At 35.8% G+C, this 27,949-nt stretch overlaps 2 protein-coding genes and 1 pseudogene across 6 annotated transcripts in view; 1 reads left to right on the forward strand and 2 right to left on the reverse strand.

Annotated features, from left to right (window-relative positions):
• The window catches only part of ARL13B (ARF like GTPase 13B), a 74,677-nt gene that overhangs the window by 38,123 nt on the left and 8,605 nt on the right, over positions 1–27,949 (forward strand). For both annotated transcript variants that reach the window (XM_024558139.4, XM_045193529.3), the window contains exons 4-7: positions 17,919–18,024; positions 18,832–19,034; positions 21,782–21,896; positions 24,858–25,083. In XM_024558139.4, coding sequence (XP_024413907.1) covers positions 17,919–18,024; positions 18,832–19,034; positions 21,782–21,896; positions 24,858–25,083 — 650 coding nt within the window. The remainder of the gene's footprint in view (positions 1–17,918; positions 18,025–18,831; positions 19,035–21,781; positions 21,897–24,857; positions 25,084–27,949) is intronic.
• Positions 783–12,673, reverse strand: STX19 (syntaxin 19). Of its 4 annotated transcripts, none has more exons than XM_024558142.4 (4): positions 12,596–12,673; positions 12,364–12,415; positions 4,085–4,269; positions 783–2,354 (listed from the first exon to the last, which is right to left on the reverse strand). In XM_024558142.4, exon 4 carries the CDS (start codon positions 2,339–2,341, stop codon positions 1,457–1,459), a length of 885 nt encoding a protein of 294 aa, XP_024413910.2. In that variant the 5' UTR covers positions 2,342–2,354; positions 4,085–4,269; positions 12,364–12,415; positions 12,596–12,673; the 3' UTR covers positions 783–1,456. The 4 variants fall into 4 exon arrangements, with proteins under 4 accessions (XP_024413910.2, XP_024413911.2, XP_024413908.2 ...); XM_024558143.4 differs by having other exon boundaries at positions 4,085–4,284; positions 12,596–12,646; XM_024558140.3 differs by having other exon boundaries at positions 12,364–12,650.
• On the reverse strand, positions 7,195–11,730 carry LOC112302546 (RNA-binding protein FUS-like; annotated as a pseudogene).

A 27,949-nucleotide genomic window follows, 5' to 3' on the forward strand; every position in this document is an offset into this window, starting at 1 on the left:
CCTTGATGTATATCTCAGTGTTCTTGTTGGTGAACTTGTAAAATTATTAGAACAAGGTTAGAACATAGCAAGTACTTCATTAATCTTGAGTATGAGTACTGCTGCTACCACCATCACCGCCTCCATTCCCATTCTAGTCCATGCCTCCATTATCTCTTACTGAGACTATTTCTAACCTTCTAATTGTTTTCTATACCTATGTGCTTGTTTTCCACTCATATGCCCTGAATCCATACACTAGACGGAATGGATTTCCTCAAATATAAATTATATAACAATTGTTTCCAGGCCAAAATTAGTTTGGGGGCTCTTCATTGATTGTACTTGATGTAAATTTTAGACTTACATGGTTTACGAAGTTTTAAGCTCCTACTGACCTTCCTTAACTTCATCTCGTCTCTCGCTATTCTTTTGCCACTATGATACAGCTGTACTATTCATTTTTCTTTGGACAGAGTAAATTACACTTTCCACAGGGTCTTTCTATTGTTCGTATCCTATGACTGGAACATACCATTCCTTGTCCTCATCATTTAGATTTTCACTTAATGTTACCTTTCAGAGAGGCCTTCATTGACCACCCAACCAAAAGAAGCTACCCTGATAGTCTGTCTCATTATATCCTTATTTTGAGTCAATCAGGAGCTTAACATGATCTAATATTTGTATTTGTTATCTGTTTTCTCCACTACAATATGAGTTACAACTTCTATCACTTTGTGAGTTTAAACTATATTCCTAGCCCAAAATGTCTGGCTTTAGAAAAAAAGTGATGGAGAAACTTTCGAGAATAGAGTTATCTTTATTTTTTATTTTATTTTCCAACCTCTTGATCTGTATGTAATAAAGTGTCCTGAATGGACCCAGTTCAGGAAAACAGTGCCTTAATTTACCTTCTTAGGCCTTAAACTAGATTCAGCTTCTGGTTACCAACTAGACTCTTCATTAAGTACATAGTTGATTTTATCAGGATTTGCTGAACACTGAATTATCTGACATATTGAGCATAGAAGATTTGATACAGCTTCTGGTTTAATTTTGCTTGAATATAGCATCCTTTGAGGTCTTGCTTTATACACGTTTTAACTGTGAAAATATTCTCAAATGAACCAAAGGAGGATTGCTAAGTAGTTGTCACTTGTCGACATTCATCTTCTAAAGGCATTGGAAATTACCAAAATGTGTAATAGAGCTTGATACCTGATTAGAGATTTAAGATCATTCATCTCATTTTCAACAGCTAAAATATACTGTTCTTAGTTCAGTAAAGAAAGACATTTTATGTCACTGGCTTTAGAAGTTTATGTAATTCTAGTGGGTGAGGGCTAAAGGGGGAAATTTTAACTTAATAGTGGGGACAGGTATGTGAATTAATTTGTGAAAGGAAGAAAAACAAGACACTGAAATAAGAGGCAGCCTCCATTCTACAGCTGGAAACATTTCTAAAATAGCTTCTTTACTTTGAGCCACAGCATGGACAACACCAACAGCACAGGACCCTGCAAGGGTTTCTTTTTTTGTATTTTACAGCTAGTCCAAATTGCTCTTTAGTAGCGTTAACATACTCTTTTGTACTGTTCACTACCATTTCAATGTTGTTGATGCTTTCTCCTTGTTCCTCTACTAAAAGAGATATCTGAATGAAAAGCTCCCTTAAATCCTTTATTTGGTTTTCCAAATTAACAAGTTCCTTGTGTCTCTGTTCTATCTCCGAAAGTTGTGCTTTAGTGATACTGATTTCTGTAAGCACGTTTTCATTAAACACTTCCCATTTTCCTTGCTGAAGCATATCATTTACTTCTTCTTCAGGTATTTCTTTTCCAGCAACTTCGAGCTGACGGAAAATAAACGTCTTGCACTTCTCTTGCTTTGCTGCTATTGTGTCATTGTATATAAACATAGTTTGCTGGAAATGGTGGAACATTGCAGAATGCTGAGATTTAAGTATCCTTGTGACCACGGATGATGGACCATTTTCAGCCTCTGATTTTTTTGCTTCTTTTACTAAATTATCCAAACCTCTCATTATATGTTCTGCTTGGATTTTTATCTCCTTTGTAATACTAGACTCTTTCTTAAGTAGACTAAACCTTCTCATTGAAGCCACCATACTTTTCTGTTGCTGCCCAAATTTTTGAACACCATCTGTCAAATTGTTAAGACTCTCCTGTAGTTTTTGGATCTCATGTAGGTGTCTCTCTGCTACAGGCTCTCTTTCATAAATAACGGCTTGCTGCAGAAACATTCCTTGTTCCTCTGCTTCTGTAGTTGGCACATGCCTGTCTCTAGAGAGTTCGAGTTCCTTTGTTCGTTGTTTTAGTTCTTGAAGTCTGTCCTTCATCTTCCCTTTTCTCCTAAAAAGCAAAAATGGTTGTGTTGAACAAAGAAAAGTTCAGTATTTTCCCCTAGGGTAGTTGGCTTCACATAGCTATACTTACCTCCTAGGGGAAATCCTCCTACTTTTCTGTAAAGAGGTTAACAAATTAGAAAAATCAATAAGAATTTTCTTGTAAACACCAGTACAATAGAAAAAGTAATGTATAATAATTGGTTAATTGCTTTGCATGATGTGGGACTACTATGAGTTCCATTCAGTTGAATGAAGTAGCCGAGAAAGCGGTGATAGAGATACAACTGCCCCCAAATAATATTTTCTGTCATGAAACTGCCACTTACTAGCCTTTTTTTGATGTAGGAAGATACATTTTAGAATGGAAGATTTGACTTGACCATGTCTTCAGCTTTTAAAATTAGAAGGATTCCCCGAAAGTGCGCTTATTGCTAAAGATACTGTTCCTGGTTAATTAGGTCTATGAAATGTTAAAAATGTACTCATTTTGCTAAATATGCATAATTTAGTTAAAACCAGTATAGTGGCAGGGGAGATTTCTTATGAGAGGTTTAAGCAATAAAGATAATGTTGAATTTATCTTAAAATTTCTGAGGCTTTGCATTAATGAACATCATTTGACATAGTTTTGTTTTCCTAAGCATTGCATATGTACGAAAACATATTCTTGGTCTGATTAAACTGATTTTTCATTCTTAGCATTCCTTTGCAAAGATATCCGGACTATTTTAGGACAAAATTTATATTAAGTGATGTTTCCACAAACATAAGAATATATTGATATAAAATCTTATTTTGGGGGCACTGATAATACTGACATTTATCACACCTTATGGTGGTAGTTATCTAAAGGATCCAGTTGATGTGCATAATTTATATATAATAATATGTATCATTATGTATGTAAAATGAAGTGAATAAAAAGCAATGTTGTTAATAAAATACTTAATTTTCACAGAATATCTTGAATTTAGAAAGGCATTTAAGCATGCTTTTCATGATTTTTTAGCAGCTAAGAAGTTGTTAAAGGAGCTAAAAATAGCTCATTGAAACACACAAAACATCAATATCAGAAAAAGGTCTCCTTACGCTGTTATGCTATGGGACTCAGTTTTGATACATTTTTGCAAATGTTTTTCATCAGTGATTTAGATGTTGTCATGAAGCCATGCTTATCAAATATGTTGATGGTACAAAATTTGGAGAGATCTTTATTATGTTGAATTACAGAGTTGGGATTTAAAGATTAAAATAACATGGAACTCTATACTAAAAGTAACAAAAATGTATTTAACCAGGGTACGTATGAAATATTCACGGAGTTGTTTAGAAAACATATTCACCTCTACAGAATGGAAGGCCTTTGCATTCATAGCAGGGCTTATGAAAATTACTGGGGATTTTAGTTAATGCTGAGCTTTCCGTCAGAACCATCAGAATAAATCTGTGCTCTCGTGAATACCTGTGATACCTGGGTTGACTGCGAAAGGGGTTTGATCCACTGACTCTGCTAGTCAGGGCAAATGGGAGAGGGACTATGTTAAATTCTGACTGTGATATTTTGAGAGGAAAATTCATGAATTAGGAATTTCCAAACTGTCATGGAAAAAAGGAGATTGGAAAACCACACATAGTAGTATGTGGAAATTATTCAGAGAAATGGAAATATAGGGAATATCTACAACTGTTTTCTAAAATGTGTAGGTCTGGATATGTAAAAGGAATGAGACTTACTTGGCATATCTCCAGATGGCACTGGGTGGAAATTACATGGAGAGAGTTTTAATTTAGTGTAAAGAAGACTCTTCAAACAAGTAGAGCTGTTCCGAGATGGAATGAACTGCTTCATGAGTGAGTAAGCCTGCCATTGCCGTAGGTGGTCAGTGAGATGTTCTTGAACGATGATCCAGTCAAAGGTGCTGTAAAAATGATGCCTGCATTGCATAAAAAGTCAAACCAATGTCCTGATAATATTCCTTTGGTTTTAAAGGACTGACATTTTGTCAGACAGTTACTGAGGCTTACTATATTCAAAGTTGTAAGTGCTGTAGTATAAGAGTATATTCAATAATACCTGTCCTTCAATAATTTACTATGTGAGGGGAGATGGACAATATACAATTAAAAGTGTTTAAGATATTACATCACTTTTGATACAGTCATAAGCTTTTTCTGTTTTACCTTGGCTCTTTTTAAACATAATTTTTATTTTCCTTAAGTTAATACATATGCACAGTTTAAGAAGTCAGATAATTTCAAGGCTTATAAAAGATACACAGCCAACACCTGCCTGCGCCACCACACCTCATTTTTAGTCCCCAAGTCCCAAAGGGAGTTGTTGTCAGCTCCTTAGCTTATGTAGGTGTTCTCTGCTTTTTTCAGATTTAAAATTTATACTGTTATGAAAGATGTGGATTTAACTTATTCTTACACCCCATCTTTCCCTTAATTTTTACCTATCACTATAGTTATATCACAATTTTTGGTTAATCAATATTCTGTGTTAACATTATCATAACTAAACAAATATTATATATACCAGAGTCAAATAAGGTGCTATATACTTTCTTTCTCAAATAAGTTTTTTTAAAAAGAATTGTTTCTAGGCCATGTCTGTGGATGGAGCTAGGAAATTTAACACACTTATTTTAAGAAAGCTTTTCATTGGCCTATTTACATATATACAGAAAGTACCCAAAACAAAATGTATAATTTCATGATTTTTCATAAACAGAACAGAGATCATCACACTGATCAAGAACCATTTAACTTGTAATTTTTTTTGAAATTATTACCTAAGTTTTTCAGTTGTTTCATATATATGTTTTTTCAGTTAATACATAGGTATCACTAATTCAATCTAAAACTCTTAAATTGACCTGAAAATGTCTTCTTAGTATATTTAAATATAATAGGTATTCTATTTTTTTTCTTTCATGTTATTATTTGAACGTCTGGGGCTTCTTTTCTGGAACCCTCCAGTTCACAGGTGGCAAACACAAGGCCCTCGGGCCGAATCCGGCCCTCCACCTCGTTTTATCCCGCCCAGCACCTTGTTTCTACCTGGCTGCAGTGCCAAGCTCTCGCTTAACTATTAAGGAGCAGTTACATTTATACAGTCTTAAAATTGCATTCGGCCCTTTGAAGGCAACAGCAAGGCTGATGTGGCCCCTGGTGAAAATGAGTTTGACACCCCTGCTCTAGCTTGATCTGATTTGCAGGTCTTGTGGCTAGGATTTTTTTTTCTTTTATATCTTCTCGTGATTCCTGGTTCCTAATGTCTATTCCTGGTTTATCATTTAATTTGGGTACATGCCATAGCTTCCTTTTAAAATGTGAATGTATAACTTTTATTTCTAAAAATGTTTTTATTCTATTCTTACATCTGGATTATGTTTTATGTGGATATAATTCTTTCTTGGAAATTATATATTCCCTTATAATTTTCAAAATCTTGCTGTTTTCTCCTAACTTTCTTTGTTGCTCTTGAGAAATCTGCCATCTGATTCCTGATATATATTTTTTAATTTTTCTTTCATGAAACTCTTGGCCTTTTCTTTTTATTTCTGGTGTTCTAAAATTTCACAATAACATACCCAGCGTAGGTCCTTCTGTGGTATTTGCTAGACAGTAAGTAGCTCTTTTCAATCTGAAAATTAATGTATTTAGGATTTGGTGGGGGTGGTCCTAATTTTTAAAAGAACTTCAGCTTCTCTGTTTTCTTTGTATACTTTTCTTTGAAGTTCCCCTTATTTAGATGTTAACATTCTTAAAGTACTCTAATTTCCATAATGTCTGCAAGGTCAAGTTTCTTGTCAGAAGCCACACAACTAAAAAGCTGCCTACATTCAGACATAAATCTGCCTCATGCGGATTTGTGCTTTCCCCTAATCCCTAGCGATAGATTATCCTAGTGAATCGCGGTGCACATGAAATTAATCTGTATCAAATGTTGTATTATGTTAGTATAAATACTGTGTTTAAAAGAAAAAAGTTCTTGGAGGTAATACAGTATACCAGGTCTAAAAAATAATTATGTTTGCAGCTGTATTAGGATCTTTAATCAAACCAAATTAAACATTTTACAGAGAAAAAAAGGGGTTAGTTCTGATTTCATAGACCTCTATCACAGGAAGTCTCTAAGAAATTTTAAATCCTGTCCTTGACATCATGTAGAGATTGGGATTGTTGTATTTTCTTCTGCGTTAGCCCACAGTCATAGGCTGAGATAACATAGATAGGAAGTGAGGTATACTTTGTTCCTATTTCTGTAGAGATTTCTGTTTCCTGTTCTTACACTAACCTGTACTATGAATTCGTACTGCTACAAAGTATATAGCAGATATATTGTTGTTGCACTAATTTTTTTAAACGGACTTGTGTTCCTGATAATAGGGGACAAAGAAAAGAATTAACAGTATTGGAGACTTAGATGAGCAATGAGGGGATCAAAACATTTTGATCTTTTTACTTGTGATAATTAAGTTTTATCTAATGCTAAGAAGCATTTAACAACCTTTAAACTTCTCAAGAGCTACAATATCTCCAACTTTCTCTTTGGTAGTATGACCTGGAACAAATCCTAAAAGAAATCCCTCTAACAGTTTTATAGCTAGATAGGTCTTTTTTTTTTTTTAATTTAGAAATAAATGATCAATTCTGTCAAAAGCCTATTTTCCTAAAGCATTGTAGTTTACTTTTTTGTTTTTAAAATTTTATTTATTTATTTTTAGAGAGGAGAAGGGAGGGAGAAAGAGAGGGAGAGAAACATCAATGTGTGGTTGCCTCTCTTGTGTCCCCTACTGGGGACCCAGCCCACAACCCAGACATGTGCCCTAGACTGGGAATTGAACCGGCGACCCTTTGATTTGCAGGTGGCACTGAATTCACTGAGCCACACCAGCCAGGGCTACTTTGTTCTTTAAGAAATAGAATATTTCAAATTGATATTGTCGCACAGTGTACCTTTGCAAAATACTTTTGGAAAGTTGAATGTTACTGTCATTGATTTTGGAAACCAAGATATTTGACTCTGACCCTTGTAAAGGTCATCTTGTTCTGGGTTCCTGTCCATGGAAGGAGAGTTTCCTGAAGGAGTACCATATTCATATTTGAATAAAAGGTACTTAAAAAACTATTCAAAATATTTGGGTATATATTTTGTATTCATTAACTTTGCTAGAAAAAATGAGTAAATATGCTGAATCTTTTTTATTTAAATTTCTATATGTTATTGGTATTATAGGAAAAACAGATTTCCTTTCAGAGCTGTATATCATGGCATATATAATATAGTAAGTAAATGATGTTTATATGAAGTTAACCATAAAGTTTATACTGTGTTCACCTTGGTTCATGGATCTCATGTCTTCATTTATTTCCTTTGAATAGTTCAAGGGTATTTATGTTAAAAGATCCTTTACATTATTAGGTTATTTTGGTTTCTGAGGAATAAATATCTTTGTGTGGCCAGTGTCAGTTTCTCTTGGTGGTGGGCAAGTGGACTTAGTGAACTTAGTCATTTACCTTCAGGGGGAAATTGTATTATATAAGAATGTCTGGAGTGTGCTGCATTGTGGATACATGCGCCTCCTCCCCCCCTCCCCCATCCTGGGTATCCAACACTTTATTCCAGTTCCTGCTAGGCAGGACGAGCTGAAGGAGGAAAACACCCCCACATTTCTGACTTGGACATCAGTCCTCTGAAGAGGGGTTAGAGGAAGAATATTTAACTAAAGTGATGTTTTTTAATGGGAACCAGAGATTACAGTCTGACACAAAAAAATGTGGGTGGTCAGAAGCTGGAAGGTTACCGAATAATGAGGGTAACACTGGGTATAGAAGACAAGCTGTCCCAGAACCTCAGGAGGCAGGCTAATATGGCCTCTTCCTGCAATCCTGTCTGTGGTCACCCCTGGCGTCCGCCTTGCCAGGGCCAAACCCACCTCTGTCCCTACTACCTTGGCCCCTTCAGAAGCCCCCATGGCCCCTGCTTCGGCCTCAGTAGCCTCCCTGATCATAGCCTGCTTGGCCATCACGATGATCATCTCGATAGCTGTCCCCCATATGAGAGCCTCCTGGACCCCTCGGGGCTTATCTGGTTAGGTGCATTCATTCTTCCAAGAGAAGTTCATGTTCTCACTTGTAGGATTAGGACATTTCCAGTCCCTAGCTCGCTGCTATCCTCCACTGCCACCACCTCCACTGGGGAATTCTCGCTGGCTGCCACCACCACTGTCACCATCATCAAACCTGTCAATAGCTGTTGTAGCAGAAGTGGGTCATCAAATGATACCTTTGCCTCTCCCTTCAGCTTGCCTGTTTCCTGTGTACAGATTAACCATGGGCTGCCTTGTTTTCATATTTGTTTTAATGATACCAATCTGCTTGAATGTATCAGCCACAGACTCAATTGTAACATTCTCATCAGGCCTTGCATGAAGATGGTGGTGGTGTCTGAATTATCCTATTCAGAGTCATGATGTGATCCTTGGTCCCGAGGGCTACCAAATCTATTGAAGCCACCACAATCACTTCTGCCAACACTGCCACTGCCTCTGCCTCCATGGCCTCATCCCCCACGATCCTGCTGGCCTCCCCTGTAGCCACCACCACCATCGCTACTCTGGTCCTGATCGTCAACCTTAGCCATTGCTGCCACCACTCATGTGGGACTGATCTTGGCCATTGATCTCTCCACCACCCCCTGTGCCACCTCCACTGCCATTGCTGTACTGGTTCTGTTGTCCGTAGCCCTGAGGAGGAGCACAGGAGCTGCCCATAGCTAGGCTGCTGACCACCATCTCCGTAGCCTCCAAGGCCCATGGGTCCTCTTCGCCCTCAGCCTCCATGCCCCCACTGTGGGGCTGCCCCTAGTTGTTGCTCTGAGAACTGCTACTGTTACTTCCCGGGGTGTTGCTAGGAGCTGGCTGTGGGCCATAGCCAAGTTAGGACGTTGCCCATGAGACAACTGAGAACTGTAGCCACAGCCATAGCCACCAGTTGCTCTGTGTCTGGGGACCTGACTTAGTGCCATAGACTGTGTTTTAGGTCTGTCCAGAGGAACCGTAGGTGTTCTGGCCGTAGCCTGAACTGTCCCCTGACTGGCTGTAGCCACTATAGCTCTGCTGTCCACAGGGTTGACAGCTCTGCTGGGAATGACCTTGCCCAGGCTGGGTGGGGCAGGTCCTGATAGCTTTGGGTGGCGTGGTGGGTACAGTCGTGAAGCCATGTCCGTGCATGAGCACACAGGCCGACATGCAACAAGATTCCTCCAACACCACAGAGCAACAATGCCTCGAAGACTCTGGATATATTCTTAAACCGTTTTTGTGGTTGTCACTGCTAGGGCCCCATGGAGATTCCTGTTGTAGCCCAGGCAGTCTAAATATGGACCTCATTCTTCTCCACTGATTTTTATAGCCTGAGTGGATCCCTCACTTATAATCCTAGAGAAACCTACAGTGATTTTACTGTCTCTGTATATAGACTGTGTTCTATTTTTTCTAGTTCACTACTGACTACTTCATCTAGGAAACTCAGTTTTAGTCCTCTAATTAGGCACAAACACTAAACCCCAGCTTTTGGTAGCTCATGGAGTTCCTTTAATTCCTACTCTCTACTTTGTATGTTCCCTCTTCATTTCTGTCACTTGGCACTTTCTATTTCTTCACATCTAATGATGTAGTTTTACAATTTGTCTTTTTTTCTCAAGATCATATCAGACACTTCTGTATGTAGAAGGAAGAACTTCTGTTCTGTGCATCTTGACTGAAGGTCATAGGTGATTATCTGTATAGAGTTAACAATTCAAAATGTTCCCCAAATCCATCTTCATCTCTGCAGGAATTGTCTTAATGTGGGTACTCAGGTGTGCTTACATGCAGTCTACAAACTGCATTTTCTAGTAGTTGCGTATGAGTAGTTACACTCATAACTAGATGTGTAACTATTTCCAGTTGAGTTGCTTAATCACATCTTCACAAAATAGAATATAATGTTAGGTAAAGTGAGACATCCAAGCACGTTAGAACTTAAAAGTTGGAAGAGACAAAGTTCATGAACATAAAATATTAAGCTCATAGTTATAGAAGCATTTAATTGCTTAGGCTAGGTGAAATTGATGAGAGTACCACTTTACACTATCTTTTCTGCACCTCAAATTTATTATCTTAATGTCAGAAGAGTTCTACTTAAACATGAATTACCTTTCAGCATGGTTTTCTTCATTGCTATATAGTTGTGAATTCTGTCAATAAGTGACTATATTTTTAGCTTAAACTTGATATTTGCTGCAAAAAGAACACTAATTTATAAACATGGTAATTGACTTAGACAATTTGTTCTGGGAAATAGAAAAGTAAACTTGTATGATGCAAATAAAACTTTCTCTACCCTAATCCAGACAAGGAGCATTCTCAGGGTCAGAAATATGAATAAAAGTTACCTAGTGCTTGAAGAAATGTACCCTGAGATATCTACTTTACAGATTTATATATAGGTCCAGCACAAATAACGCCCCTGTTTTAAATTACAAAATCCTTTATTACAAAATTATAGGCAGGTAATTCTGTAACACAATAATGCCACAAGCACAGCATGTGGCATTTTAGTTAAAATGTTCAAATTAAAACTATAAATTATTACACCCACATTATTATCCTACCAACCACACTCAGTCAAGCCTTCTGCCAGACCCTGTATTTTTAAAACTAATACTCTTTTTATAGTTATTATATTGATCAAATAAAATATTTCAAGAAATGTAACCAGGTCTTATCTGACATAAAATGAGGTTGGTTTTTTTTGCTTTGTGTATGAGGAGAGCTTACAGAATTTCCCTAGTTCAAGGTGCAAGGAACTAATGTTATTGGAATATTCACCTCTGGTTAATTAAATGAGGAAAACAATAAAATAACAAGCTGCATATATTTTCTCTAAGTTTAAATTATCTGCCACTTTTTGTAATGCAGTCTTTCAGGGCCTTTTTAATTCTACTTTTTATTTAGCTTTAATAAGTTAATTGTTAACTGACTTGTTTAATGTCACAATAAGACCTTTTTTGTTTAAATATTAAGACTTCTGTCATTTTGAACTCCTACTTGCCTGATGAAGTACACTGTACATACATAACATGATTTTTATGTTACATTTAAAACTGCATAGCCATGAAGATGATGTATTGTAGGTATTACAGAGCCCACTTTCAAAGCTACCCCTAAAACACTTACTAAAAGCCATTATTATTTTGATTTGAAACGGGTTATTAAGGTCTAGAATGTTAACGATTATAAAATAACTTTGAAGCAATATCAGAAAATAAACTATGTTTTGGTTAACTATATATTGCTTAATTTTGAAAATATCATATACATATAGCATTTAAATTATTCTGACTTAATGTAAAACTAATCAAGTATATGTTAAATTTTATAATTACATACTTTTAATACACTAGCTAAGACATTTAAAAAGTACTTTGATATTTTACAGTAGCCCTTTTACAATATTATTTTCTAATTTTCTCAATTTCAAAATATTCTGGGAAGCAACAATGAAGAAATTAACTAAAACCTTGTAGAAAGTTAATCTTAAGTTTTTAAAAGTTATGTGTATGTCAAATTTGGGCATAAGCTTTTCAGAACTGAGTGTTAAAACTGTTCCTTAAACCAAGCACAGTATGACTAATGTATAGTCAGTCTGTAAAAGAATTTGAAGTTTGTTTTCATAGTATCTGACTTTCTAGTGTTTCCAAAATGAGAAGCTATTTTTTTAAAGGACTTAAAAGAAAAAGTTGGTTTTTATTACAATGGTCTATTTCTGAGATATCTAAACCCAAATCCTGTTCAATGTATCAGTAGTAGTAGTATATGAGCAGGCCAGCTGCCGGTAGTTCTGTCCAAATCTGAACAAAACAAGTAATTTTAATTATCTGTAGAGCTATTGTAAATGCCACAGATTTCAGGCTATCCATGTCTCACATTAAAAAGCACAGAAAAGAGTGATTTATTTACCTTTGGTCTTGTTCCTTTTGTTGCTTTTCCACCTGCGGTGTTGGAGTCCTGCCTTTGAGAGAGAAACTAAGTATCACCTGTAATGTTTTGATCAAACATTTAGTTTCTATCTTATAGCTCACAGGCAGTTTCTGTATGGTTTTCAGATACTTAAGTTAATTGAAAGCCAAATTATGAGACCAAATAAGTGAGAGATAAAATTGTCTTTTTGCTGAAAGAACAAATTGCTTACTTCACACCTGGAGAATCCGGTTCTGCCTGTTAACCGCCCAGTCTTTAGATTAAAGAAAGATCATTTTCATTGGAGCTGGTTGGTAACAGGAAGTCCTTGTTAAAAAGGCCTGCATGGAGTACTTGGCACAGGCTCTGTCATCCAATCCTGTATTACATATAAAATACATTAGTCACTTAAAAGGTGGTTTGAATTTAAACAAAGGTTTCTTTGTTTTCTTTGGGTATCAGAACTTGCTAAATATGCACATTTGGAATAGGAATGGAAAGAAGCTTGGTGTAAAGGCTTTTTTGTTCCATTTACTTTAAAATGATTGAATTGTATAATATTTTAGGAAATCTTGAGGGCTTCACTCATAAAAAAAACATTGAACTTCAGAACTGCAACTGCCAGAAAAGAGGTCCTGTCTTTCAACCTTGCACCCCATTTTTATTATACCTGCTATTTTTATTTTAAAATAAGTTTCTTCCATAATTTTCAGTATAGAAAATGAAAGTTATGTGGCAATATGTTATACTGTTTTTATATCAGTATGAAAATTGAAAACTAATTTTTACCAGAGTGAAGTATTTGTTTGAAAAATTAGAAATGAAGTGCCCCAAACACTGCTAAATTTCCTGACTGTCCCTTCTTCTCTGCCTGATTTTTATGATTTGAGGGTGAGAGGAGGGACATTGGTATAATTTCCATCAAAATAACATTTACATTTGTTCTTTGATTTAGTATCTCCACTTCCTGGAATCTGTTCCCAAAATAAGAAAGAAGTCTTTCCCATACTTATTTTTTTCACAGCAGGCTTTGTAAAAACAAATCGCTGAGAACAACCCAAAAGTCCTTCAGTGTGGGTCTGGCTGAATAAACAATGAAACACCCATATAGTGAGCCTTTTGCTTAGTTATCAAGAATATAGTAGTAAAAAAGATGTCTTTACACTACTTCAGGGTTATTTTAGGATTTACTGTTTAAAGAGATGGAAGGTGGAACACAAGAGTATATAGATAATACGTTAGTTTCTTAGAAAGAAAGGAAGTGTGGAGACACATACAGAAACATCACCCAACTGGTAATTAGCAGTTAACATCCTTAGTGCCCAAACTGTGATCTTTAAAATACCATTTTGCTCATATACATGTTTATATTTTCAAAAAGAAGTAATGGAGGAGGGCAATGAAATAAAAACTAATGAGAATGGTTACTTACAGGAGAATGGATGGGATAGAGAGAGGAGACGGACTCCTCATTGTACTTTATTTTCATAGTTTTGAATTTGGAACCACATAAATGTTTTAAAAATTAAATCTAAAAGTAAAAAATAAAACTGAAAAGCAAAAGCATGCTGAAACAAGCAAACCTGGCTCTATGGGGTTATAACCATATGGAGGGGGATTATTTCAAGTAATTTTAAAAACCCAGTATTTTGACTGTACATCTCTTGTGGGATATATTTCAGAGACAAGAATAGTCACCAAGAGATTTCAATCTGCATTTAGTAATATTTTTAGTAATAATAATGGTGTTGTATTGAAACTCCTGTATTGTAGGATATGGCAAATCCTCAATGACAGTGTTACTAGGAACTGTAGTTTTCAGCTTAAGAGAAAAGTTATACAATTTAGGAATCTAAGTAAAAACTTGTAAATATTTGATTTAAAATGGAAAAATCAATATGAGTTCTTGATTTAATTTTTTTCTTTTTTTTTAAACAGGAAAGTGTATATTTTATTCATCCAAAGTTAAAATGTTTGTCTTATGTTTAAAAACCTCTCTTTTGCCCTGAGTATTTTTTACAGCATCATTGATCTCTTTCCATCCTCTTTTTATTTTTTTAAGTATATTTTATTGATTCTGCTATTACAGTTGTCCCAATTGTTTTCTCCCTTTTATCCCTTCTCCTCCCTGCAACCCCTAACCCTCCAGCATTCCCCCCACCCCTTAGTTCATGTCCATGGGTTGTCATATAAGTTCTTTGGCTTCTCTATTTCCTATACTATTCTTAACCTCCCCCTGTCTATGTTATGCCTACCAATTATGCTTCTTATCTCTTGTTCTTTTCCCCCCATTCTCACCTCCCTCCCCACTGGTAACCCTCCATATGATCCCCATTTCTGTGACTCTGTTCCTACTTTAGTTGTTTGCTTAGTTTTTGTTTTGATGTTTAGGTTCAGTTGATAGTTAAGAGTTTGTTGTCATTTTATTGTTCATAGTTTTTGATCTTTTACTTCTTAGATAAGTCACTTTAACATTCGATATAATAAGGGCTTGGTGATGATGAACTCCTTTAACTTGACCTTATCTAGGAAGCACTTTATCTGCCCTTCCATTCTAAATGATACCTTTGCTGGATAGAGTAATCTTGGATGTAGGCCCTTGCCTTTCATGACTTGGAATACTTCTTTCCAGCCCCTTCTTGCCTGTAAGGTTTCTTTTGAGAAATCCGCTGATAGCCTTATGGGAAGTCCTTTGTGGGTGACTGTCTCCTTTTCTCTTGCTGCTTCTAAGATTCTCTCCTGTTTAATCTTGGGTAATGTAATTATGATGTGCCTTGGTTGTTCCTCCTTGGGTCCAGCTTCTTTGGGACTCTCTGGGCTTCCTGGACTTCCTGGATGTCTATTTCCTTCATCAGGTCGGGGAAGTTTTCCTTCATTGTTTGTTCGAATAAGTTTTCAATTTCTTGCTCTTCTCCTTCTGGCATCCCTATGATTTAGATGTTGGAGGACTTAAAGTTGTCCCAGAGGTTCCTAAGCCTCTCCTCATTTTTTTGAATTCTCGTTTCTTCATTCTGTTCCATTTGGATGTTTATTTCTTTCTTTTCTTCAAAGTTGTTGATTTGAGTCCCTGTTTCCTTCCCTTCACTGTTGGTTCCCTGAACATTTTGTTTTATTTCACTTTGTGTAGCCTTCATCTATACCTTCATTTTGCAACTGAGCTCAATCAGTTCTGTGAGCATCCTGATTACTAGTGTTTTGTTTTTTTCTGGAGTTTTGATCTATTCTTTTATTTGGGCCATGTTTCTTTGTCTCAGCGCACCTGTTAATGCTGTAAGGGTGCAGAGCCTTAGGTATTCACCAGGGCAGAGCTACCCTCTTTGCTGCATTGTGGTGTGTCTCTGGGGGAGGGGTTTGAGTAAGAACAATGTCACTTGCTTGCTCCGCTCCAGCCCCACTTTCCAACGAACTCTCCTGTGAGACGGGAGTTTCTCCCATGGTCAGAACCCCCACAGTATTTTATAGCTAGAGATTTTGAGTCTTTATAGTTTCCTGGTCAACCAGCCTCTCCTCCCCTGTGCGGTCCACCGCCTTGCTGCTGGTCCTCTCCTACCATCTAGCTGCCCATCTCTGCCCCGCCTACTGGTCTTGATGAATGTTTCTTTAACCCCTTCGTTGTCAGAGTTCCATGTAGTTTGATTTTCTGGCAGTTCTGGTTGATGATTATCTTTAAACTGGTTGTTATCCTTCTTTTGGTTGTGCAAGGAAGTGAAGCATTTCTACCTATGCCTCCATCTTGGCCACAACTCCTCTACATTCTTTCTTTCTTAAAAAATACATTCTTCCTCCTAGTTTGTCCACTGAAAGGATCTAGAAAACAATGGCAGATCAATAGCAACAAATGTCCATAGCACCCAGGCTGCAGTCATTAAAATGCCATCAGTCTGAAAGGAAGAAGGCCTCCGTAGGCAATGGTTGGTTCTAGGTCTGGAATGTTATTTCTTACAAAAAAGCCAGAAGATATCAAAGAGTGTAGGAGTTGTATCAAAAGAACATAGGAGCCAAATAAAAGGGGACTCCCACTGACCAGGACTGGGTAACTGAAAAGAAACTGTAACTACAATATATTGAAACACATCAGATATATTTTAGTAATTCTTTTTTTCATAATGCTGTCCCCCACAAACCAAAGAAAGCAACTTGATCACCTTTGGAGGTTGGTAGAGCACAAATTTGTTATTATTAAATTAGGAAATGAACGCAAAGGATTGATCATTTATCTTGACTTTTCTTTGCTTTGTATTTAAATAGAAGTAAGCAAGTAGTTGATGAAAGCTTACTTTTTAGCAAGAAATCCAACTAGTAAATGCAGAAAGAATATAGAACTAGAAAAGTTGTGATTTTATAAGCTATTATAAAATAATGGAATTTAGCAGAGGTCACCAGTGGTTGCTAAACTCATTCGATGATACTATTTTGGCTCAATCAGGTTGACTCCAACTGAATCCACTGATCTATTTTAACATCACTAAACACGGTACAACCAGATGCCTCCTAAGTACCAGCACCATATGGATAATTTTTAAAGAGAGTTGCTAAGGGTTCATTAGATTTTTTTGTTCCATGTATTTTTTTAAATAATATATATTTACCTGAAATGTCTATCAGACCCCAACCAAGATAGTATTTTATTAAACTTTTTGACTTGTGCCGCCTGATAGTAAATTGTGGTATTTTGTGATAATTTTTTTAGACTTCTTTTAGTTTTTCATTTTGTTGTTTCCCAGTTTGTTTCTAATTGGATATAATGTTCTTTACGTACAGTGCTATGCAAAGTAAATTATTATATATAGAAGTGGCCCCACTTCTCCAGTAAATTACACATTTATGTAAACATATTCACACACTGGAAATGCAGATAAGCACAAATATTACAAGTTCAGATGAAATATTTGGGTATTTAAAACATGAACACTTTGGCCCTGGCAAGTGTGGTTCAGTTGGCTTGAACATCGTCCCGTGTACCAAAAGGTTGCAGGTTCGATTCCAGGTCAGGGCACATACCTGGACTGCAGGTTCCATTCCTGGGTGGGGCACTTAAGAGGGGCAGTCCTTCGATGTTTCTCTCTCACATCAATGTTTCTCTCTCTCCCTCCCTCTCTAAAATCAATAAATATATTCTCAGGTGGAGATAAAAATTTTAAACCATGAACACGTATTTAAGAAGATAGTGACAGGAGATAAGACCATTTACATCCTGATGCAATGTGTTTTAAGAAGATAAAGACATATTTAATGTGAAAATTAGAATTGATGACTGAGGTCTGTGGAAACTAGTCCATTTCTTTTTCTCTTTGTAGCCTTTTTTTGTTGGCCTATTGACATATTGCTTGTTTTCTTAACATTACCTGTTTTCTCTTTCTTAGGCCAATTCTTGCAAACTTACTTTACTAGTGAAATAAGGGAAAATTATGAAATGTATATACTACAGCACTCTCTTAAAATGGTTTGTTCTATAGTCAATAGGTTTAAATTTTTTTAATGAGAGCATGGTCAAAATATTTTGAGGTGGATGTCTGATTATATATTTGCTATAAAGCCACTTTATATCTCTCCAGGTTGGCAAATAAACAAGACAAGGAAGGGGCTTTAGGAGAAGCTGATGTGATTGAATGTCTGTCTCTGGAAAAAATGGTCAATGAGCACAAGTGCCTGTGTCAAATAGTAAGTCTTGGAGTTTGGTTTTTGCCCTATGAAGTGTCTTCAGTATAATGTAGTTTTTGTACAGGTCATAGGCGATTAGATGTAGACAGCTACCAAAATAATTTGTTAGTGTTTTTAAACAATTTTTTCACCCCAGAAATCACTTTCTCACAGTTTTTTATATTAGTTAATATTGTAATATGGTTTCTATTTAGTTATTGACTTCCATAAACTATCAGTTGAGATTTTAAAGACTAGGTTTGCTTTTCGTTTAAGGTATTGCTGAGAGGACTTATTAGCTATTCAAATACGTCTCTCTATAAATTTTGTAAATGGTTAAAAAAAACTACAAATACTAAATTTAAACATCGGAGAGGTTAAATGAGTTTTAAAACATCTTATCAGAAAGTTTCTTCTGGTTTCAGAAGATGGTCATTAGACTGTCAGTCTTAAAAGACAATCTGTACTATAAATTCCCAGGTATAAGGAATTAAAACTTTCTGCTATTTTTAATAAGTGGGGGTACTTTCCTTCTGGAAGTTCCGTTTTGTCTTGCAGTGAGTTTGTTTAAGGTTCTGACTGGCACCATCGACTTCTTGTGTCATAATATCTCTCATAACTCACAGATACTGCATCTGAAATATTTCAGCTTCTATGTACTAATGTTAGTGGTCATTGCAAAGGTGTGTTTTGTGAGTTAAATATGCAAATGCTTCATATCATTAATTTAATGGGTTAATTTTTATTTACCAGAAATTAATGGTTTATGAGTACATTTTTATGGAGAACTTTTAGTTTTAATCTTTGAGTCAAATTGCTGTTTTTCAGGAACCTTGTTCAGCAGTTTTGGGATCTGGAAAGAAAATTGACAAGTCCATTAAAAAAGGCCTTTATTGGCTGCTACATATCATTGCAAGAGACTTCGATGCCTTAAATGAACGCATCCAAAAGGACACAACAGAACAACGTGCCCTCGAGGAACAAGAGAAACGAGAAAGGGCTGAGCGAGTGCGAAAATTACGAGAAGAAAGGTAAGTAGGTTAATTTTGTACCACAGTGCATTTGAAAAGTCAAAAATGCACCAGAATTTTATGAATAATTTCTTAGTTTTGTCTATTCAGTTTCCTTTTTTTTATCTGAAGGCAGCCACTAGGTCAATTTTCTACTCTTATGATCTTTCTCCATACAAGTTTGGGTGATAGGAGTGTACTTTTCCTGATGGTGTTATGGTAGTTAAATTTATTCCTTATGTATTTATTATTTCTAAGAGTTTGGAAACTTTATCTCCTATTTTTTATGGGTGCCTTTATTGCAGTGGTTTTCAAACAATAAGCTGATTTTGCTTCTCAGAGGGCATTTGGCAGTGTGTGTTTACTGGTCACAGCTGGGGGAGATGCGGTGCTACTGGCAATGTAGTGGACGGAGAGAGGCCAGGAAGCTGCTCGACATCATATACTGCGCAGGCCAGTCCACTGCAATGAATTATTGAGTCCATTATGTCAGTAGATTGAGAAACCTTCAGTCTCAGCAAAGACAGACAGACGGTGATCTGTTAGTGGATCAGTCAGCTGAAGCAAAGTCCAATCTCCAACACTAGTTTTGTCAGAAAGTAAACTAAATTGCACTGTCTCAAGTTTTTCAAATATATTTTTCAAATTATTTTTAAAATGTATTTCTTAAAAGGAAAGTTTTAAACTAAATTTAGCAAACTCTGAATTTAAAAAGAAATGATTATATAAATTCTACCACAGAATCACTTATAATAACCTTAATGATGCAAAAAAAGGCGCTCAGATTTTATTGAAAGTCGAATTTAGTGCTTAATCCCAAAATTTATCTTTTTTCAACTGGATAGTTGCATGGAAGGGGAGGGGAGAAATGAAAAGATGTTTATGTGAGCTCCTGTAAGACCCAAAGTTGTCTTCCCTCTCCTTAAGTAATTATTAGCCTTCCATGGGCTTTGACATAGTTACTACCTAGTAGACATGAACCCACTTGGTGATGCCTTTGTGAGCTGTTTGCTTACACTGCCAGGGAAATCCTCCGGTTATGGATATCTTTCCATAATTTAATTTAGAGATAGACTTAAAGGAAAGAAATACTTGTAGAGATAACTCTCCCTCCCCAAGTGCTCAATAATATGAGCAGGTAATTTATCTGGGTCTCTCTTGATACTGTTATGAGGTTTTAGTTTCTGTGAGAATATTTGGTTTTCTATCCTACTGTGTATTTCCATGATATAAAGCTCAGTACAATTAATCATTCATGTAGGCCTACCTTTTGTATACTTATAAAAATAAAATATATGGTCATACTTTTGTGAAGACTCCTCTTCCATTAAGAAAACAAACAAAAAGAACAAATAATTGAGTTGGATTAAAGAAACCTAATGTTAGTCATTTTTTTCCAAGGTCCTAAGTTTTCCATAAAGATATTCTAGGTCATGTTATGGCAGGCTTTTCAAATACCCATTCCCCTTTCCTCCTTTCTCCTAGCCATGCCACATACGATCTGAGGCCACACCTGTTGAGCAGAGTCTCCATAATTAAAAGTAAATTGGCATTTAGAGAGGAGTGATTAAAAAAATTGCCCTGGCTGATGTGGCTCAGTGGATTGAGTGCCAGCTTGTGAACCAAAGGGTCACTGGTTCGATTCCCAGTCTAGGGCACATGCCTGGGTTGCAGGCCAGGTCCCCAGTAGGGGGTGCATGAGAGGCAACTACACATTGATGTTTCTCTGCCCCTCTTTTTCCCTCCCTTTCCCTCTCTAAAAATAAATAAATAAAATCTTAAAAAATAAAAACTTTTACTTCATTAAATCTAATCTAATAGATTCAGATATTTTGAAAAACTGTAAAACACATCATTGTTGGTATCTGAAAACAGTATTTTAATACTAGATACCTGAAATTGCTTGCTAATCAATGCCATTAATAACAGTTACAGTCCTATAAGTATGTTCATTTACATAGTGCTTGCTTATATATAACTTTAGCTGAAGCAACCCTATGAAGTAGGTATTTTTATCCACATGGGAAAGCTGTTGCTCAAAGATCCAGATATATGTCCAAGGTCACAGAGGTTGTAAGTGGCAGATTTCTAAATCTTCGCTTTCTCAGTGCAGAATGAAAGGATGCAGCTTTCCATCAGAGGACATAGTTAATAAATGTCATAGTAAAGGACATTCACATTGCTATACTATCCCCGCAGCCTAGTTGCAGATCTATACCAGCTAGCCCTCTGTCTTCAGCTACTTGTTTTATAACTTAATTACTCTTCATGTATGGGACTGTATTAACTATAAGTCACAAAGATAGTAAATGTTTCAGTAGTAACGAATATGGAAATACTTATTTAATTTAAGTGGTGTAGTGCAACTTATCTTTATAGCCTCTTCTATTATGCAAAGCAACTTATGCAAATAAGTCATTGTCTAGTTCATGTGTGATAACTTGACACAGCCCTTCAGAAGAGGGTTAACAAGAGGACTTATTTATCTGTTAACATCGGTGATGAGGACAGCGTTGGTTTGGGATGGTAATTAATAAACTGATAAATATAAACAACTTAGCACATAGAAAAATGATTAATATGCACTGTTGACATTAAGAAATCACTCATAGGGAATGTTATTTTTGTCAGCATTTATTTCTTTTAAAAATTGAAATGAATAATCTTTACCTGGGGATAAAGGCCTGTTACCTGCATAAGGGTTTCAGAAACTCAACAGTAATTCAAAGCCACAGGAATTACATTTTTTTTTCTCTCTCAAACAATAGAGAACAAAGGGAGCGGGAGCAGGTGGAACTCAATGGAACCAGTGGTCTGGCTGAGATGGACCCAGAACCAGTTATTGTTAATCCTTTCCAGCCGATAGCAACTGTAATCATTGAGGTATGGATGGTGGCAAGTGTAATTTTTGTATCTTAAGTTATAAAATTGGAAGTTAAGAAAGGAGGCAGGGAATTGGGAAGGGAGGCAGAAGTGTTTCACCAGAGCCAATTATTTCTAAAAGAATTAAATGGGAGAGACAGGTTAAAGGTTTGTTGCTTTTTTTCTCTTCAAATTTCCCTTCTAGTATAAAAAGGAAAGGTGACTTCAGCATTAACAGAATAAAAATTAAGATTGAATGTAGCCACTGTAATAATTACTGTTCTGAAAAATCTTTTTTGTTATTTATTTCGTATGGTATTAATATATTTACTTTTATTTACATTGTGTCTTTGTCTCTGTATTGCTGTTACTATCATCTCTTTACAGTAATATTTAGATGCTTATGATGCATTATACTACGTAAATGAATTTCTTATTGTTTACCCAGGATACTTAAGAGTGTTTCAAACAAATTCTTCTGTGTGTAAATGTGATTTATTTTAACTGTAATTGGCAAAACTTTTAGCAAAATTAACTTATAGATTATTAATCATGAGAAGTTAAGGGGTTTTGTGTGTGGTGTGTGTGTGTATGTCTGTAAATCTGTGTCTTTGTTTTTGTTTTCTACGGGTGCCCAGTTTGCAAAGTTTACTCACCCTCAGCAGCTTTGCCTCCTCCAAGGCAGAGCTTCCTAAACTCGCTCTCCAATCACCAGTGCGTAATGTGGCAGCTGGTTTGCTGGTCCCACTGCCTGTATGTTTTCCATTCCTCTTCCCCTGTCACTGCCTCCTTCCACACAGGTGCTCATCTGGAAAGGTGGATGATTGTTTCTTCCTTGGGGCTGCTGCTGAGGAGGGAGGCAGCTCCACAGGTAAGAAGATGATTGGATAATTTTCGTATTGCTTTATTTTGCAAAATAATTGGAATATGAAGCATTCGGACTGAAGTTGTTTAGGTACCAGAAGGTTAATTATATTTAATCTTTTTATTAACCCCATTGCATTGAACTTAATTAAATGTGTGCTTTTCTAAGTACAGTAAAGCTGTCTTTTTTTGAAAGCTGTCTTAATGAGAAGCTATTGTGTTGTCTCTCTCCTATTGAATATTATTTTTGTCAAGTTTTGTTTTATGCTCTTTAAAACATATTGGTGGAGAAGAGAGAAAGCAAGTTTGACTTTTCAGTTTGAAATATTAATTTATATGTCTAATAAAGCTCACCTTGTGAATAATGGCCAATTTTCTAGTTCTATGGTTACTTAGAAAAGACCTTAATGCTTCTACCGACACTGTATTTTTCACCGAATGAAGATGTGAACAATACTGGTGTATGAAGTAGTGTACACCTTATATCGGAAATCCCTGAGTCCGTTAGTGGCATGGGGAAAGTGCACCAATTGCTCTTTTAAGCTACAGTAATTTTAAGACTTGTAAAGAAATGAAACAAACAAAAACAAATTACCTATAGTCCTTCATACCAAGCATATTTTCCTTTTTTCCCCACAAAATTTATTCCTTAAAATCTTTACATTTTAGAGAAGAACCTTGTATTTCTTTGATTTTTACCACAGATAAAAATGTTGAGGCATTGGTTCCAATGGAATCAATGGAACATTAATAAACATTGAATAAACCTAATTATGCCTGAGCACTTTGTATAAGATAAAAATGACATTTCAGATCTGGGAGAATGGGATGCTGGGACAACTGAACAATCATTTTGAAAAAAGTAAAATTATCAAACGCTGTATATGTCATATTAAATCCAGAAGACTGAAATGTATTTTTTTAAAAAGAAGCCTTAAAAACAGCTAGCACATAATAGTGTTAAACATTTGTATATATTTAGAGGAGGAAAAACTTTCAAAGCAAGGCAGTCAAGCCACAAATCATGAACCAAAAATAGATCAATCTTACTATGTTACTTTAAGAGCTGTTCTACAAAGTTAAAGGCAATACAACCCAAACAAACCCTAATAAAAAATATTTGAAACATAGGACAAAAAAGAACCCTTAAAAATTATTAGGAAAATAATGAGAATCAAATAGAAAAGTGGATATTGTTTTACCGTGGGTAGTTCCCTAAAGAAAAATAAAAATGGCAATAGTTCATTTTCATAGTAATAAATAGTAATAAAAACAGTAAGTTAAACCAACACTGAGGTAAAAACACTTATTTGTTAGTTTGATGAAGATACAAAAGATGGAGAATGATATACAGTATTCAAAAAGATATGGGGAAATACCACTCTTCAACTTTTGCCTGGGGTGTCGATTGACTTTAGTTTTTCTAAAGGGAAGGTTGTAGTGTGTCACATTTTAAAATGTGCTTACCCAGAATTAACAGTTCTAGTGTTAGGAATTTATTCTAAAGAACTAATTCAATAGTTGTGTTTGTTTTAATAGTGAAAAATTGAAAGTAACCCCTTTGTTCATTGATTAGGAATTTGTAAAATAAGTTATAATGACTTATTCATTATCATCATAAATATTCAAAATGATAGCATAATTGGTGAAAGTAATCATTGCTGATGCTTATATGGCATTTAGTAACACTGGACAAGGTGTTAGGCACTATGCAAAAGAAAGATATATATTCTTAAAACTTCAGATCTTTTTGTTTACAAGATGCATAGATATGTATAGAGAGAGAAACAGTCTATCACATTTATGTATGTTTGTGGGTGGTGTATGTCTGTACATGTGCGGTAGGCACAGCAAAGCATCTCTTAGTGATTACACACCAAGTAGTGGTCATCTGTAGGTTGTGGATTTACCGGTAACATTTGTTTTCTTCCTTTATACAATCTGTTTTCTGGATGTTTGGCAATTAGCATGTTTCAATGATCTATTTAACAAATAATTATAATGGAAATACCACAATTTTCCGAAGTTACAGAATACTCTTGGATTATTTGCCGTTTCCTTTAAAACTGTCTTAGATACAGCTGTTACATTAAAGATGATATATTTCATTTTTGTTAGAATGAAAAAAAGCTTGAAAAAGAGAAAAAGAGGCAAAATGTGGAGAAAGACTATGATGACTGTGCCCAGAAACACAGAGTGGAGCATGAGCAGATAGAGACGCAGAGCCAGATCAGCGGCAGTAGCCAACACACCGGTGAGTTTGGGACAGTAGAAAATTACAAGGAAGCACTGACGCGACAGCTGGAGAATGAAGATGAGGCGTACCAACCGTCGTCAGAATCAGGTGAGAAATCTAGTTATTAAATAAGAAGGTTACGTATGTATCATGTAAACTTAATTATACCTCTTTGTCATGATTGTTTTCATAAAGTTATATTTTTTGTCTCTAAATGCAGTATATATCATGATTTTCTCGTGGTTTTTAGTTACTCATTAGTCAATTTGCTAACTTACCTTTTTATTCAAGATGCCTTGAAATGTAGTCTTTTGCAACTTAAAAGAATTTCAGCAGAAATTTTCAGTTTTCTTTTCATAAATTTGGAGTATAGTATAGCCCCAGGAATCCTTGAAATGCATTTAATATTTTGAAGGCTTTTTGAGGTTTTTGTTTTCTTAAGCCCCACAATACTACGATCAGCATCATATCCTTTATTGACAATGCTGTTTCTGTAGGATGCAGCCATAATCAGTTGAACATTTTAAAAGTCTTGTCAGACAGCCATTTTTCTTTTATTTTAATATCATAGAAAATTTTCAATTCATAATTACTTTTCTTTTTCTAAGTGGTATGTAATTTAACTGGAAGTTCGTGTCTTTTGGTACCATAAAGACACAGCCAGTGTCCAGAATCAGACAACCTGGGATGGAACCCTGAGTTTTCCGTCTCCTAGATACATGCTATGTTATGTGACATTCTTCAGTCTTCCTCATCTCTAAAATAAAAATAGGCATCATTTTTAACAGAGATTTTAAGGTTATTGATAATAAAAATAACTTACAGTGTTCTAGCACAGACCTGACACATGGGAGCTACTTAATAATTTTTAGTTCCGTGCCATTCCTAGTTAGCATTATGTTCCATTGCATATAAGGATTTTTATACAGTATCAAAAGTTTATGAAAATAAGATCTCAATCCTTCAGGAACAGATTAGCTAACATGGATATCTTGCTGTATAAAAAATAATTAGATTTGAGAGTTATACCTTTTGTAAATTGGGAAGTTAAGGCAGCCATATTGTACCCATATAGCTCTGTCAGTGGAGTTCAAGAGAAACTAGACTTAAAGTAGCCTCTCAATATATTAAAAGAACTCTAACACACATTGTTAAAGAGCAGTTATTTGACAGATATTTGAAAATAAAGCATAAGAAGTTCTAAGATAGTCAATCATATAACTATAATAATAATTATTGTTCTAATTAACATTATAATTTAGAACATGGTTTCGTATACCTTATGTTATTTGATACAGCATTGTGTTATTAAACATAGTCATCCTAGGGTATATTATTCCCATTATGTAGAATAGGAAACCAGGGACTTGGAAGGTTTTAAAGATCATACATCTTGTCTGTGGCTGGTCTGAGACCCTACCTCTAGAGCAGGTTATCTGCTCTAACTTTAATGCTCTTCCATGGTGCTAAACTCAGAGCTGCAAGCTTTACAGCTGGCAGAAAGGAAAGGGAGCCTCCAGAAAGGTATGCTACTAACTGTAAAAAGTTGTCTTTGTTTCCATCTGGAGTAAAATGTGTCAAATGACACTAACTGATTTAGAAAATAACATGTTTCTAAATATGTTTGTATTTCTCATTGCTTTGTAGGTTTCATAGATGTTGACTATTTCTTATGTAACAGATAGTTCCGTTTTAGAAAATGTTTTACATAGTCTATAAATTTAGTATGGGATTGTCAATGAAAATATTTCAATAAATTTTATGTTTGGTTATTTAACTATTATTGCCATCCTGGCTTACATTGTTAAAGTCTACATACTAACAACATAGATGTTCCTAAAATGTGTTTTTTTCCCCAAGATTACTTATTTATTTATTTATTTTTATACAGAGGGGAAGGGAGGGAGAAAGAGAGTGAGAGAAACATCAATGTGTGCTAGCCCCTCGAGAGCTCCCTACTGGGGACCTGGCCTGCAATCCAGGCATGTTCCCTGACTGGGAATGGAACCCGTGACCCTTAGGTTCTCAGGCCAGTGCTCAATCCACTGAGCCACACCAGCCCGGGCCCTAAAATGTTACCACATGCTTATATGACAATATGTAAATAGTTATTTGTTAAAAGAACACAAATTCTGCAAATCTAATGTGATTTTTTATTATATATACAGCATAGGGCAAAAGTAGGTTTACAATTGTGAGTATGCAAAACAATTTATTCTTATATTATTATTAATTATGCATTATTTTTCATACGAATAACTATAAACCTACCTTTACCCCATTCTGTATTTATATTGGGCATACCTTATTTGGTGGTTATTTTAAAGAGTAATGTGTTTAGGTTTGATTAGGATCTTCTTCACATTTCAAATGTTTATGTTTGGACTATTTATACCAGTGGTTCCCAACCTTTTTGGCACCAGGGACCGGTTTTATGGAAGACAATTTTTCCATGGGCTGGGGTTGCAGGGGAAACAGGAGGTGGAGCTCACAGGGTAATGTAAGTGGCATCTACAGAAGAGGGAGGTTGGGGACCCTTGATTTATACCATATATACGAGGTCTGTCCAGAAGATATCCGGGCATGTAATTTGAAAGATAGAGACATTTATTGAAGAAGATACAAGATACCAGAAACACTGTACATAGGACAGTAACACCTCAGTCACCTTCCAAGTAGGCACGTGAGACCTCACACAGTTCTCCCAGTGCCATCAGCTGCCCTGCCATATTTTCCTGAGTCTCACTGATGATCTGAAATCTCTTCCTTTTCAAAGGTCATTTTAGTTTTAGGAAAAGCCAGAAGTCACAGGGCACAAAATCTGGGCTGTAGTGGGGCAGAGTCACCTGGGTGATGTGATGTTTCGTCAAAAAACTGCACACAAGATTTGGTGCTTAAGTGGACACATTGTCACGATGAAGCTGCCAATCACCAGTTGCCCATAGCTGCAGCATTTTGAATCATCCAAATAGTT

Source organism: Desmodus rotundus, chromosome 2 (genome assembly GCF_022682495.2).
Source record: "Desmodus rotundus isolate HL8 chromosome 2, HLdesRot8A.1, whole genome shotgun sequence".
Classification (NCBI taxonomy): Eukaryota; Metazoa; Chordata; class Mammalia; order Chiroptera; family Phyllostomidae; genus Desmodus; species Desmodus rotundus.

What these genes read in the sequence shown, in the direction of transcription:
- STX19 (XM_024558142.4), bottom strand. Translation starts at nt 2,341, where the DNA reads ATGAAGGACAGACTTCAAGAACTAAAACAACGAACAAAGGAACTCGAA.